The sequence below is a fragment of the Camelina sativa genome, chromosome 20, assembly GCF_030686135.1.
Source record: "Camelina sativa cultivar CO46 ecotype springtype chromosome 20, ASM3068613v1".
Classification (NCBI taxonomy): domain Eukaryota; kingdom Viridiplantae; phylum Streptophyta; class Magnoliopsida; order Brassicales; family Brassicaceae; genus Camelina; species Camelina sativa.
In genome coordinates, this window is record NC_141899.1 from 30,449,874 (window position 1) to 30,465,950 (window position 16,077).

The 16,077-nt window shown below is 39.1% G+C and overlaps 2 protein-coding genes, 1 long non-coding RNA gene and 1 pseudogene across 4 annotated transcripts; 1 reads left to right on the forward strand and 3 right to left on the reverse strand.

Moving 5' to 3' along the window:
- Nucleotides 1–671: 671 nt before the first annotated feature.
- Nucleotides 672–1,337, reverse strand: LOC147919644 (berberine bridge enzyme-like 26 pseudogene; annotated as a pseudogene).
- A 214-nt stretch (nucleotides 1,338–1,551) lies between these two features.
- Nucleotides 1,552–2,375, reverse strand: LOC104771600 (berberine bridge enzyme-like 26). Its single transcript, XM_087504265.1, has 2 exons — nucleotides 1,882–2,375; nucleotides 1,552–1,789 (listed from the first exon to the last, which is right to left on the reverse strand). Exons 1-2 carry the CDS (start codon nucleotides 2,373–2,375, stop codon nucleotides 1,552–1,554), a joined length of 732 nt encoding a protein of 243 aa, XP_087360391.1.
- On the forward strand, nucleotides 1,662–2,611 carry LOC147919645 (uncharacterized). Its single transcript, XR_015592437.1, has 2 exons — nucleotides 1,662–1,795; nucleotides 1,971–2,611. It is a non-coding gene; the product is annotated as an uncharacterized LOC147919645 (long non-coding RNA).
- Nucleotides 2,612–5,416: 2,805 nt separating this feature from the next.
- Nucleotides 5,417–8,017, reverse strand: LOC104771601 (berberine bridge enzyme-like 24). Of its 2 annotated transcripts, none has more exons than XM_010496149.2 (2): nucleotides 7,334–8,017; nucleotides 5,417–6,662 (listed from the first exon to the last, which is right to left on the reverse strand). In XM_010496149.2, exons 1-2 carry the CDS (start codon nucleotides 7,840–7,842, stop codon nucleotides 5,546–5,548), a joined length of 1,626 nt encoding a protein of 541 aa, XP_010494451.1. In that variant the 5' UTR covers nucleotides 7,843–8,017; the 3' UTR covers nucleotides 5,417–5,545. The 2 variants fall into 2 exon arrangements, with proteins under 2 accessions (XP_010494451.1, XP_087359488.1); XM_087503362.1 differs by lacking the exon at nucleotides 7,334–8,017 and adding an exon at nucleotides 6,760–7,035.
- Between the last annotated feature and the right edge of the window lie 8,060 nt (nucleotides 8,018–16,077).

Sequence of the window (16,077 nt, forward strand, 5' to 3'; positions counted from 1 at the left end):
ATCTTTATATTTTTTAATTTGTTGAAAATATTTATCTATTAATTTTTTATGATTTTTTGTATTTTAATTTTAAAATTTTTATTTTTTAAATAAAATTCATTATATTGCCACATAAATTTATTTTTAGTATAATTTATATCTATGAAAAACATACAATAAAAACAACAACCACTAAAGTTTTAACAGTTAAATTTTTACAGCAAAAGTCTCTACAGCAAAGTTACCAATCAGGGCCACAGTCTCTGCTATGAAAAAAACACTTTCATCTGTTTCTTCAAATTCATTGAATACATCTGAAGAAGCTTCGAGGTGAAACCCAAATCCAAAGACAATGGCGGATTGCTCTCTCGCACCGTTCTTCGTTCCTCTTCTGCCACTTTCAAATCGTCTCTCTGTGATTACAAAGAAGGACTCTTACCATCTCGGAATCGTACTGCAGGTATACAGAACTACCGATTCTAATCGAGAACAAGCCTTTGAATACGATTCTAGGGTTGATTGATGAATTGGGTACCAAGAAAACAACATTTCGATTTTTTAGGTGAAACAAAGTATTATTACACGCATGTCTTTATATGATTAGCTACAAGTACAACCGTTTGTGAAATACACAAGAATGATTATTATATGATTTCTTCTAGTTTATTCTTATTTGATTTATGTAGCTGTCGTTAGTGCATAAGTGGGATACTCTGCTCGTGTCTGAAAAAGTTATCTGGATCAACCTTTGTTTTAATCCTCACCAATCTATTGAAATTGTCTTTGAAGTACTTACCTCCCCATACTTGAGCTTTTTCATAGCTCGATCTCGCGTTTTTCGTGTTCTTTCCTAGGTCTAGATCACGGTAGTTCACGTAAGCTTGCCGTGGATTACTTGAGACATAAGGTTTCATGTAACTGTAAAGATCTCTGATCCAGTTGATGTGCTTGCTTGGTCTCTTATCACTCTCTGGCCAAACGGTTAGATACTGAATCTTGAAGATGACTCCTTTTCTATGCGGGAAAGGGATTTCGGATTCAGGGATCTTCGCCATCATTCCTCCGTAAGGGTTCCATATCATCAATGGGTTATCTTCTTTGAGAAACTTCTTGAAGATACCTTTGAGCCCTGATTCAGGAATCGGGGTTTTCACGAAATCTGATTTGGCTTTGAAGCTGATCTTTGGGAAAGGCGACTTCCCTTGAAGCAAAACATTAGTAGGAGTGCCGCTTGGGAAACCAGAAATGTAAACTATGGATTCAATCCAGCTCATTTCAATACAATCTTTAAGTGTTAGCCCTAGCTCTGGAAAACTGTTCTTCATAACTTTCATCAACGCGTCTTTGCCGCCAAGAAACAGGGCGTTGTATGACGTTGTCACAGTCTTGTTCCCATTGTTTCCAGCTACGTTAATGACCACTCTGATGAACAGCTCTTCAACAAGCTTGTCCGCTGCGACCACTTGCCACTTGGAAAGAATCTTGTTGCCAACGTCTTGTTCTAGCGTTTGGTGACTGTGAAGACGGTTACAGTCTTAGGAACAGGAACAAGTTTGATCTTCCATGCTAGGATTACTCCAAAACTCGCTCCACCGCCTCCTCTAATCGCCCAAAACATATCCTCACCCTCATGGTTCTGTCGAGTAATTTACCATTGGCATCAACGATCTTTGCGTCTAGCACATTATCTCCACCAAGACCGTATTTTCTCATCATTGATCCGTATGCACCACCTGTTATGTGCCCTCCTATGCCTAAGCTCGAGCACAAACCCGCCGGGTACCCATGGAATTTGCTCTTCTCTGCAATCCTACAGGTAACAAAACAGTTTCTATCAGATATACCACCAATGATTTAGTTCTTGTAAGATTGTATTAGTTTTTGTTTCCTTAGTCTATGTACCTGTAATAAAGTTCACCAACTGTAGCACCAGCCTGAACCCATGCACTGTTGTCTTTGATGTTAATGTTGACCTCTCTCATCTTTGACAGATCCATCAATATAAACGGTTTTTTAATCTGTGAGACAAAAGACAAGCCTTCGTAGTCGTGACCACCGCTTCTGAAACGCAGATGGATTCCGAGTTTCTTGGAACATATGATGGAAGCTTGGACATGAGACTCATGAGTAGGTGTGAAAATGAATCCCGGTTTAGGCATGGATTTTGTTAAGAACCGGAGATTCTGAGCCGTTGACTCGAGGACTTCGTTGAACATAGAGACGTTTTTAGCAGGAGCAAAGAACGGGAAATCAACATTTGTGTTTCTTTGGAGACAGTTGATGAATTGATCTTGCAGGGAGGCTGAAGAAGAAGTTGGTGTTATGGTGTAGAATGAAAAATATAGAGCTAGAAACGAAACAAAATAAATTGCAGGGAGTGGCTTTGAGACTCTCATCCCTGCAGCCAACAGGATATAGAACAGAGAAGCCAAACACACACACAATTAGGCTTCAAGAAGATGGAAACTATGTATATGATTATGAAAGGCTATGTGATAAAACAAGATCCATTAAAATAAGACTGGTGGTATGTTTACATTAATTAAGACCTTTTTTGTTCTCTTAATAATATATGAAAAATTGTAAACCGATTAATGATAATAATACGTGACATCCATCTTTCACGTGTAAAGCGTTGACTTTGTTTTAGTTTGTATCATAGGAAAACTAGAAAATAATGAGTGGACGATATAATGCAAATACTGTAAGTTAAAAGACTCATATGGATTCAGATTAGCTTCTTGTTCTGATAGTTACTTGTGATAAAATAGCTTAAGACATAAATTAACCTCTTTAAGATGTTGTCAGAGTCTTGTTCTGTACGATGTGGACGTCCGTAATGGCGCAATGTCATGTTCTAACGATGACCTTGAAGGCAGTGAAGGTGTAGTTTCTTTTAATGTATTTTTGTGTAAATCAGGGCACAATAGTTGATCGAATAGACTACAATATCAAAAATATTTATTACATCGATTGAGGAAGGCTATATAAAACAATTACAAAAGGTTTGACTCTTTACAAAAAATCGTAACGTTTCGTGAATATCACAGATTTGCGACCTTCAAGAATTCACATAAAAATTGTTTTTTTTATCGATGCTTGAATAGGCAGAGAGAACACAAAGATTGAATGATAGTGTTCTGTTCTTTTTAGGCAAAATTTTGTTGGCACGTAAAACTGAAAACGTTTGAAATAGCTACATCATCATATCAAATTAAGCTTGCATTATTTTTTAATAATAATACATGCATCAAGGAAAAGTAATACTAATAATAATCTATTAAGGAGATCAGTTCATAATGAAAATGAACTTGTATACGAAGAAATCTTCATTACATTTATTACTTGAAGGATCTATCTTCACCTCGTTCCCTAGACATTCAGCTTCTAGATTGTGCATTTAAAAGAGCAAATGTATGTGTCTAAGGTTCCAAGCATCTTTAAGATGATAGGGTACATACAATACAACGAGAGTTGCACGTAATGCAAAATGGGCGAGATACACTATTATTGAGAACCACCTCAAATGATTCGTCCGTAACCTTTATTATGCTTCTTGGCATGATCCCTGTAAAGTCTCCTAACACACACTCCAAATGCAAACTAGCTCAGTGGTCATTACATGTGTAAAACCATATCTTTGGATTGGTTACTTTCTCACAAATGTCACACCAGTATTTACCACTTGCTTTTTCGCCATAGCATAGTCAAAGTAAAAATCTTGCTAGAACTTAGAAGATATAAAGAACACATTTTCTTTATTGATTTAGAAATTCTCTCAAAACTAAATCTTTCTCTAAGTCTTGTGGAACATCTCTCCATAAATTTTGTATTTATAGAACTAAGCTACTCCTTAGTCTATTAAGTTTACACAAACTTATTTGGAGAACGCCCTTATTTGTGATTCCTATTTTTTTCATTATTTCTATTTCATTATTTCTATTTCCCTATTTCTAGAATCTTCTTACTCAAGAAATAGCTTGCTCTTCAAGTCTTGGAATTATCCAACACATAGTATGAGAGGCTGATCCTCAACTCTATGCTTTACCACTTTTGGTAATGTAGCACATCCAAAATCCAAGGAATATCCGCAATCATCTTTAATTCATCTAAGCATATCAAATGAATACTCATTGCAACAATTCCATTGTCTTCTTTCATTTGGTAAAGTGCAATATAAGGGGTGATGGGGATGACTTGGGTGGAAAAATGGCTCAGAAATTGAACCGCACCAAACATCGAACACCTTGTTTCCATCATGATAAAAGAAACCGTTGGAATTTCTATGACAAACATCACAAATAAAGAAGGCCTTGTTTGTAACTAGCTAGAGTTAGATGCTCATTGTGTAGCACATCCATTTTCTTCTAGGAGATTTAGCGCGGTTTTGGTGGAGAAAAAAATCACAATCAATACAACTATAGAAGGATTGAAGACATATTGGACGGGTGTATGCGTAGCAACGCTTGTTGTCCTCACATAGAACACCATCATAAGATGCTTGTGGATCGATGGTAGTGACACTCTCTCAGAGTCCATGATCGTATACTACGAGGTTAGGGAGAAGAATAAGAAGAAGAAAAGTTGGATCTGAAATACACTTTTCAAGTCTCTCTCTCTCCCAAAAAGAATTGGTTAATCTCAAAGATAGCTCTCTTAATTTCGACTATTGGTGGTCGTACATCAACGATTAAAATTATTATTATGGTTGAATGACAGTGACAATATAACTAAATTATCATTAGAAAATTCACAAGTTGATTAAAATATATAAAATGAGAAAGGTGGCTATTTAACAGTCTTGTCCTTTGGTAAATATTTTACAAGACTTTATGAAAGAAGCAAATGAAATGATCATCATATATACAAATTGACGAAACATACAAAATCTGACGAATATGACACAACACTAAAAACCAGCCAAAAAAACTGACGGCGAAGACTTGCTGAATCAAAATTAGGTCTTTCAATTGTTGTACAGTATAGTCCACTCCACATCAGACTAAAATCGAACCAATATAATCCACTTTTTTCCAGTAATGATATAGTTTCCCATATATTCCAGACCAACTTTAGACTGACTCCAAACCAATACATTATATGTTAAATTGCGTACGAAAATGTTGGTTCCTCTAGTCTAATCCTAAATTCCTACACAACTATTCAAATCATCTTTTCTCGACAAATTTCAGTTATGAGGTAAACAATATATTTTTATTACTGATTCCATCATTCAAAGTTCTCCACCGATGAACAAATTCAAATATATAAAAAGTTACTTTATTATATATATATTTTTGTAGTACATTTCCGTTTTCTCTTCGGAAACTTTTGCTCCTCTCTTTTATGGTTACATTTCTCAAAGATATATGTTTTTGAAAGCGAGAGTATGGCGTCTTCTTTCACCAAATATCTTGTGATTTTAATAAAAAATATATTTCGAGGAACACTTTTATTTCTCATGCATGACTTGATTATTTTTGGTACAACAATTTGAGAAATACACAAGAATAATTATTTGATTTCTTCTAGTTTATTCTTATTTTATTGATAAAGTTGTCGATCGTTACACCATAGGTGGAATGCTCTGCTCGTATCTGAAGAAGTTATCTGGATCAACCTTTGTTTTAATCTTCACCAGTCTGTTGTAATTGTCTTTGAAGTACTTAGCTCCCCAAGTTTTAGCTTCTATGGAGTTAACCTTTGCGTTGTTCATGTTCTGTCCCAGGTCTAGATCTCTGTAGTTGACATATGCTTGTCTTGGATTACTTGAGACATAAGGCGCCATGTAACTGTACAACTCTCTGATCCAGTTGATGTGTCTACTCGGTCTCTTGTCATTCTCTGGCCAGTTCGTTTGATAGAGAATCTTGAAGAGGATTCCGTTTCTATGCGGAAATGGGATCTCAGATTCAGGGATTCTCGCCATCATACCACCGTAAGGAGTCCAATTCAGAAACGGTGTGTCTTCTTTAATCAATCTTTTGAACATTCCTTTGAGTCCTAAAGGAGAGATAGGTTCTTTAACGAAATCAGACTTGGCTTTGAAGTAATTTTTCCCTAAAGGAGACTGGAGCTGAAGCAAAATATCAATAGAAGAACCATTTGCAAATCCACCATTGCGAAGGGCGGACTCAATCCAGCTCATTTCGGTACAATCCTCCAGAGTTAACCCTAGTTCTGGAAAAACCTTATTCATAACCTTCATCAAGGTGACTTTCTCGCCAAGAAACTGACCTTTGTAGGACATCATCACAGTCCTGTTTCCTTTGTTTCCAACGGCAGTAAATTCAACTCGGATGTGTAGCTCTTCCATAACATTGGATGCAATTCGTTGCCACTTTGAAATAATCTTCATCCCTGGGTCTTGTTTTGGCGTTTTGGTAACGGTGAACATGGTTAGGGTCTCAGGAACAGGAACAAGCTTGATCTTCCATGCTAGAACTATACCAAAACTAGCTCCACCGCCTCCTCTAAGGGCCCAAAATAGATCCTCACCCATCGAGGTTCTGTTGAGTAATTTACCATTAGCATCAACCATCTTCACGTCTAGAACATTGTCTCCCGCAAGACCATACTTCCTCATCAAGGAACCGTATCCACCGCCTGTCATATACCCACCTATGCCTACGCTCGTGCATAAACCCGCGGGAAATCCATGGATCTTGCTCTTCTCTGCAATTCTGCAGTTATAAGTAAAAAGGGTAACGTTAATTAATAATAAGCTAAGCGGAAATAATATGAACAAATAATTTTGTTTAAAAATAAATAAATACATACAAAGAGTTAAACACAAAATCCACTATGGCCCGTGGATTTCGGACCAGCAATAATTTATTCGGCTTATGCCATAATGCCATAGGCCGGCCTACTAGCAAACTCTTGTTCTCATGCATGCCTCGGCTAATTAGCTTATTTCTTATTTGATAAAAATGAAACTGAAAAGCATAATATATTTGGTTATAAATATATCTGTTTCGTAAATAATTCTAGTTAGTTGTTAAGTATAAGTATTTTTGTAATATGAACATGTATTTTTCTTGTAAATATATATATAGAGAATAATTTTCAATTAATTAAATAAATAATTGAATTGCTTGATGATGGCCTTTGTCAATATCATACAAGTTGTAGATGCAGACAACGACAGTTTTGGTCTATTGTGCGGCCAAACATATCTGTTTGACAGCTTATTCTGTAATCTTTTAGCATTTTAAACAAAAAATATTTCGTTTGGAGAGTTACGTTGACATTAAGAAAAGAGTATAAATTCAAACTAGAGAGATATTAAATATATCACATGATTGTACATCGAAAGATATCATATTATGCGTTTATTAGCCAATTGTATTACCTGTAGTAAAGCTCTCCAAGCGTAGCACCAGCTTGAACCCAAGTACTATTGTCTTCAATATCAACATCGATTTGTCTCAGTTTCGAAAAATCTATCAATATAAACGGTCTTTCAATCCGCGAAACAAAAGACATGGCCTCAAAATCATGGCCACCGCTACGAACACGGAAATGAATCCCGAGTTTCTTGGAACAGATGATGGAAGCTTGGACTTGAGACTCATGAACCGGCCTGAATATGAACCCCGGTTTAGGCATAGATTTTGCCAAGAACCGGAGATTCTGAGCCGTCGATTCGAGGACTTGGTCGAACATAGAGACGTTTTTCGCGGGAGCAAAGAGCGTTGTCTCGAGTGGGAAATCAACATGCGTGTTTGTTTTGACACAGCTGATGAATTCATCTTGCAGGGAGGCTGATGAAGAAGAGGTTGGTGTTATGCAATAGAATGAAAAATATAAGACTAAAAATGATATACAAGAAATTGTAGGGAGTGGCTTTGAAATTCCCATCCTTGAAGCTAAAAAGGTTTTGCAAGAGAGAAAGCAGAACACACAATTAGACTTCAAGATGGAAATGGATGTGTTTTAGTGTCAATGAAGAAAAATGTGTGTATATATATATATACACTTTATAAAGACTTATCAAAATAAGATTCATTTAATCATTGTGATCGAAAGAAGACCCGTTAAAATTAGTCAAGACTAACGTGCTTTAGTTAACACTAATGAGTAATGACGATTAATTTTTCATGATACGACCGGCGTTGCGTAAAGACGACTCGGCGGGCTATGTTTACATTATTTGACAGGTTCCGTGGTCAAACGATTCTGTTATGACATTGACGCGAAATTTTTTCGTCATAACTTGAAAATGTTGACTTTGTTTTAGCTTTTTGTTATGGAAAAATTGTAAGTTGACGAAAAAATGCATTCAAGTCAAAAAAATTCGTACAGATTAACGGCAGGCCCGGCCAAACAAATTTAATTACCCTAGAATAGGTCTTTTTCTCTAACTTTTTATTTACCGAATTAAGACTCGGTAAAATGGATTCTTTAAGGAAAAAGTTTCAAAAGAAATGAATCCTACTAACCCAACTTGAGAGAGTTGCCGGTCTTTGAAGCAATACTGGTCCATGAATGGGATATGTTTAAAGCAACAAAAAAAAAGACAAATTTAAAGCCCCTTGAGAGAGCGAGGGGAAAAGCCTGGTCTAAGCCTCCGACTTCGGTTTATCCGGACGATATCGTTTGGTTAGTTCGGTTGTTATTCGGTTATTATATATATCAGTATTAGCTAATTTAGTTTTTTTTCTTTTTTTTTTGTTTAAACATATGGATTCATTCATTCAAAACAAATCACATACAAGAAGGGGGATCAAAGCCCCAAGGTTTAAAAGGTTACAAAGAAGGGCTTTGGCGCAGCGTGGGAACCGGATAGATCAGCTCAACCAAGGAACTCATTAGAATCCTCGCTTGGAACCTGCTTCTCGTGAGATGAATCTAATCAAATCTGCACAAGGCTTCTTGTTTTGATGAACTTAATCGAATCAAGACAAGGGACAGAGAATAATCTCGTTTTATTAATTATCAAAAAGCTGCATAACAAATAAGCAATAGCAACACTTATATAGAGAACGATAAAAACCTAGCTACCCAAAGCAAAGGAAGTAATGATAATTCAAAAATAGAAGTTAAACATAACACCCAAAACCCAACGACAAAGAAGAAAAGGAAAATGGTCTTTTATGCAACACTTGATGCAGCAGCTGCATCAGGTCCCACCGGGTTGGAAAGATTCGACCTCGAATCAGAAGACGGATCTGGAGGAGCATAACGAGAGAGGTAACGAACATTAAAAACATCTGAAGTGTTGATACCATTAGGTAGACAAAGTCGGTAAGCATTATCATTGATTCATTCAAGAACTTCAAGAGGGCCGATCTTTTTCGCTTTTAACTTATTGTAGGCACGTGCAGGCATTCTGTCTTTAGTTAGAACTGCCCAAACGAGATCACCCACTTGAAATATCAAACGGCGACGATGAGCATCTGCAGCAGTTTTATACTTGACGGAGGAAGCATCAAGGTTGGCCTTTGTGTCTTCATGTATTTGAACAATATTTTCAACAAAATCTGAGGCAACACCATGAAGACGCGAACGATCTGGAAGATTGGAGAGATCAACTGGACCACGAGGAACAATGCCATAAATAACCTGAAATGGGCTGAAGCCAGAACTACGATTACATGCATGATTGTGAGCAAATTCAGCTTGAGGGAGCTTTGAATCCCATGATTTGATTGAATCACCAACCAAACAAAGTAAAAGGTTTCTTAAAGAACGATTTGTGACTTCGGTTTGGCCATCAGTTTGAGGATGATAAGCTGAACTCATATCTAGACTTGTATCCAAGAGTTTCCATAACGATCGCCAAAAATGACTCAGAAAACGTGAGTCCCTATCAGAGACAATAGATGTTGGCAAGCCATGTAAACGATAGACCTCTCGGAAGAAAAGAGTGGCAACCTGAACAGCCTCTGTTGTTCGTTTGCAAGGGATAAAATGCACAATTTTGGAAAAACGATCAACAACCACAAAGATATAATCAGAACCCCTTTGAGTACGAGGGAGACCCATAACAAACAAAATCCATACTTATATCAGTCCACGGCTGCGTCGGAATAGGCAAAGGTAAGTACAAACCAGCATTACTAGAATGTCCCTTGGATCGTTGACATATGACACAACGTTCGACTAAACGTTCGACATCACGACGTAGTGAAGGCCAAAAATAAGAGGTAGACACCAAAGAAAGAGTGCGGTCACGACCAACATGTCCTTCATTATGTAATTGCGTAATGAGTTGAAGCCGAAGGCTACATTCCGGGATACATAAACGTGAACCATGAAACAAGAACCCCTCATGAAGCGTATAATCAGAATTCAAACCAGCTTCCACATCATTCCAAATACGACCAAAAAAATCATCTGTGAGATAAAGATCAGCAAACGAGCTAAATCCCAGAACCGAAACATGTAGAACAGCGAGAATGGAATGACGACAATTTAAAGCATCTGCAACGCGATTGGAGACACCAGAAGTGTGTTTAATAACGAAAGTAAACTGTTGCAAATAAGCAATCCAAGAAGCATGTTGAGATGAAACTTTTTCTTGGCTGTTAAGGTGTTTGAGTGCGTCATGGTCGGTGTATAAAACTAACTCCTTATGGAACAAGTAATACCGCCAATGCTTAATGGCCTGAACAACAGCATAAAATTCCACATCATAAGTGCTATAACGAGATCTCGCACCAGCCAATTTTTCACTGAAATAAGCAATTGGCCTATTACGCTGGCTCAAAACTGCACCAATCCCAGACTTTGATGCATCACAATGCAATTCGAAGATGATACTGAAATCGGGAAGAGCCAAAATTGGAGCCGAACTAAGCTTCTTGCGAATCACGTCAAAGGCTTGTGTAGCTTCGGGAGTCCATACAAAAGTACCAGCTCGTATACAATCTGTGATTGGAGCCATGAGACTACTAAATTGAGGCACAAAACAACGGTAAAAAGATGCTAAACCATGGAAACTTCGAGTTTCTGAAAGCGTCTTTGGTAGTGGCCAAGATTGAATAGCGGAAACCTTATTAGGATCAACTGCAAGGCCCTGAACTGAAACGATTTATCCTAGAAAATGCACCTCAGAAGCACCAAACTCACATTTTTTTAAAGTGGCGAACAACTTATCTCGACGTAGAACAAGAAGCACCTCACATAAATTCTCCAAGTGAGCTTCCACGGAGAGGCTAAAAATCAGAATTTTATCAAAATAAACCACAACGAATTTACCAATGAAAGGGCGAAGAGCTTGGTTCATAACACGCATGAATGTACTGGGTGCATTAGACAACCCAAATGGTATAACCAACCACTCAAACAAACCCTCACGCGTTTTAAAGGCAGTCTTCCATTCGTCACCGGGACGAATGCGAATTTGGTGATATTCACTTTTCAGGTCAAGCTTCGAAAACACCGAATCAAACCGACAAGTTCTCAAATATCGTCAGATTTCAAGCCAACCCAAATTGCCATACCAATTTGATCCAACAAATCATCTAAACGTGGGATAAGAAATCGGTAACGCACTGTAATCTTATTAATAGCACGACTATCAACACACATTCTCCAAGAGCCATCTTTCTTCGGAATGAGTAACGCAGGGACTGCACAGGAGCTCAAACTCTCACGCAAAAATCCTTTTGTAATTAACTCTTCAACTTGCCGCCGTAACTCTTCGTGTTCATTTGGACTCATACGGTAGTGTGGTATATTAGGAAGAAACGCATCAGGAACCAAATCAATCCGATGTTGGATATCACGTAAAGGAGGCAAACCTGTAGGTAAGTCTTCAGGAAAAACATCAACAAACTCATGAAGCAATGTAGTAAATGCATTTGGGACAACAACTGAGACGGAAGATGGTACAATGACTGAAACAGGAGGTGACACGACGTCTGACACAGACAATATCACAGGTGATGAAACCATGGAAAGCTCAACCAACGAACATGGACGTGAGCAGCAGCTTGAACCAGAGGAAGCACCGGAGGAGCAGCTTGTACCAGCGGAAGCAGCGGAGGAAGCACTAATCGTTCCGGCGGGTCCTATAACAAGGTCACGGTCCAAGAGGTTCAACCAAGCCATCACTGGACTACTCAAGGAGCTGGACAAGAACCAAGAAGACATGGCTCAAACCACTATGACGTTGCTCACAGCTCAAGGTGCTCGGTAAAGGATAAAGTGTTACTTTGGTGCTCTTTTTCCCTTGGTCAAGTTTTGTCCCATTGGGTTTTCTTGACAAGGTTTTTAATGAGGCCTAAGTAACATTTTTAAGCCCCTTTGCCAGCCCAATTCGTGGTCCAAGGTTCCCCACAAAGGCCTTGGCCCATTTTCTATCTCTTTCTCATTCAAACTTTGCATTTATTGCTTTTGTAATTTTCTAGACATCTTGCATGAGCTTGAACTTGAACTTGCAAGTTGTCTAGGGTTTTCTCTCCTCTATCTCGTCCTCCCCTTCTCCTATTTAAAGACCATGTATCTCTTCTTTGTTTTTCATCAAACATTTTAATCAAAAACCTTTCTTTTACTTGTTTGATCTGAGAAGTGTGTAATATCTTCTCAACTTGTTTTCTTCTTAGTGTGTAATATCTAAGTTGGATTCGAGCCTGAAGTCTAAGAGATTTTCATCTCTCTTGGAAGTTCACTTCAATCCCCCTTTTCATCCGCTGCATCATTTCACCATTCTTCATCTTCGATCCGCTGCATAAACCACCCTTTCACCTTCCATTTCGTGGATCCATTGCATCTTCGGTCTCTTGATCTTCATCAGTCCGATCCATCTCCTTCAAAACCTTGCGAGTGTGTTCTTGGGAAGCAGATTCCTCACCAGGAGTCTATCATGTGGTATCAGAGCAACCACTATGCAATCAGGTTTTGAATTCCAATCGTCACTTTCTTTTATTTTCAGATCTGTCGTTCATCTTGCGAGAATTTTATTAAATGTTTTACTCGTTCAAAAATTATAAACTCAACTGTTTTAGAACCAGGAACGAGTCTAGTATTTTTGAAAATTAATTTGAGAATTTTTGGATTCGTTTTCATAATTTTCCCAGATCTGTTTTCATTTACGTGTTTTTAGAACTATTTACTGGTGGATCTTTGTTTTTCTTTTCAGGTACCATGGTGACATCAGAAGAGGAAGAGTCATCTACATCTAGTCTTGAAAGGAAGATCCTTAAGTCAGTCACCGCAGCCATGACAACCATGCTTGATGCTAGACTTGGCACTCTACACTTGAATCAACCAAACCCGGAAGCAAATCAGCGTCAAAGGCAGAACCAGGAGGGACCAAGGCAAGACGACGAAACCAGGCAGTACTATAGCCACGGTTCTTCATACAGCAGTCAGCGGAGGCATCGACGTGAACGTCCAGTACCAAGAGATCCATTAGGAGGTCTTAAGTGCAAGATCCCAGCCTTTCACGGAACCAGCAACCCGGATACCTACTTGGAGTGGGAACAGAAAATCGAGTTAGTGTTTGTTTGTCAAGAGGTCACCGAGGTCAACAAAGTTAAACTTGCCGCAACCGAGTTCTACGACTATGCTCTAAGTTGGTGGGATCAACTTGTTACCAGCCGCAGACGTACCGGAGACATGCCGATCGATACATGGAACCAGCTGAAAACCGTCATGCGAAGGAGATTTGTGCCGAGTTATTATCACCACGATCTTCATCAACGTTTGAGGAACTTAGTTCAAGGAAGCAAGACTGTCGAAGAGTACTTCAAGGAAATGGAAACCCTATTGCTAAGAGCTGATGTTCATGAAGATGGAGAAACTATGATGTCGCGATTCATGGGAGGTCTCAACCGCGAAATCCAAGACCGTCTAGAAACCCAGCATTATGTGGAAATTGAGGAGATGCTTCACAAAGCAGTCATGTTCGAACAGCAAATCAAGAGGAAGAACTCTCGATCCAGCTACAGCTCCGCTAAGACCAGCTACAGCTCAGGTAAGTCAAGTTATCAAAAGGAGGACAAGACCGGCTACCGGAAGGACTACAAGCCATTCGTCAAGCCAAAGCCATTTGAGTCAGACCCGAAAGGAAAGGGTAAGGAAGTGATCACGACGACAAGGGATATTCGTTGCTTTAAGTGTCAAGGACTTGGGCATTACGCAAGCGAATGTGTCAACAAAAAGATCATGGTTCTTAAAGATAATGGCGAGGTAGAGTCTGATGAAGAGTGTTCGGAAAACAACTCTGTGGAAGAGGGTTTGGAAGCCCCAGCTAAAGGAGAGCTGCTTGTTGCTAGGAGATCGTTGAGTGTTCTAACCAAATCAGAGGAGCAAGCGCAAAGGGAAAACTTGTTCCACACGCGATGTATTGTCAAAGACAAGGTATGTAGCTTGATTATTGATGGTGGAAGTTGTACTAACGTTGCAAGCAGGACTATGGTGGAAAAGCTTGGCTTAGAAGTGCTCAAACATCCAAAACCATATGCGCTTCAATGGCTCAACGAAAAAGGTGAGATGTCCGTTAAGGAGCAAGTCAAGGTGCCGCTTTCAATTGGTAAGTATCAGGACGAAATCCTGTGTGACGTACTTCCGATGGACGCTAGCCACATTCTTCTTGGACGTCCATGGCAATCAGACCGACAAGTTCACCATGATGGCTTTACCAACCGACACACCTTTGAACACAATGGCCGCAAGACGACTCTCATTCCCATGACGCCGCATGAGGTCTATCTAGATCAGCTTAGCATGAAACAACGAACCGCCAAACAAACTGAACCAACCGATAACAAGGGTAAGAGCAAGGTAAGTCATAATAGTTTGCTATTTGTTTATAAAGAAACTCTTGCTTGTTCTACTATCCCCGAACCGGTGCTACCGAGTAAAGTTGAGTTGGTTTTGCAAGAATATAATGATGTGTTTCCGGAGGATAATCCCATTGGTCTGCCACCAATCCGAGGGATCGAGCATCAAATCGACTTTGTGCCGGGAGCCGCTTTACCAAACCGACCAGCTTACCGCACCAACCCAACCGAAACCAAGGAGCTTGAAAGACAAGTGAATGAGCTGATGGACAAAGGACATATTCGAGAAAGCATGAGTCCATGTGCCGTTCCAGTGTTGCTAGTACCTAAGAAAGATGGGAGTTGGCGAATGTGCGTGGACTGCCGAGCCATCAACAACATCACGGTTAAGTATCGCCATCCTATCCCTAGATTAGATGATATGCTTGATGAATTGCATGGTTCTAGCATCTTTTCTAAGATTGATCTTAAAAGTGGATATCATCAAATCCGTATGAAAGAAGGTGATGAGTGGACAACAGCTTTTAAGACCAAACAAGGGTTATATGAATGGTTAGTCATGCCGTTTGGTTTAACTAATGCGCCTAGCACTTTCATGAGATTGATGAATCATGTCCTTAGGAAGCATATTGGCGTATTTGTTGTGGTCTATTTTGATGACATTTTGGTTTATAGCAAGAACTTAGAAGATCATGTCATGCATCTTAGACTTGTTTTGGATTTGCTTCGCAAGGAAAAACTTTATGCGAACTATAAGAAGTGCACCTTTTGCACAGATAATCTTGTTTTCCTAGGCTTTGTTGTGAGTGCAGATGGAATCAAGGTTGATGAGGAGAAAGTCAAGGCAATCAGAGATTGGCCAAGTCCTACCAATGTGAGCGAGGTGAGGAGTTTTCATGGCCTAGCAGGGTTCTACCGACGGTTTGTCAAGAACTTCAGCACTATTGCCGCCCCACTCACGGAAGTGATTAAAAAGGACATTGGTTTCAAATGGGAAGCTGCACAAGAAAATGCATTCCAGGCTTTGAAAGAGAAGCTCACTAATTCCCCTGTTTTAATTCTTCCAAATTTTATGAAAACTTTTGAAATTGAGTGTGATGCCTCAGGGATAGGCATTGGAGCTGTTTTGATGCAGGATCATAAGCCCATAGCTTTCTTCAGTGAGAAACTTGGAGGAGCTACACTCAATTATCCGACCTACGACAAAGAGCTTTACGCTTTGGTCCGAGCCCTACAAACGTGGCAACACTATCTCTGGCCGAAGGAGTTTGTCATTCATACTGACCAAGAGTCTCTTAAGCACCTCAAGGGTCAACAAAAGCTCAACAAACGTCATGCGCGGTGGGTCGAATTCATAGAAACT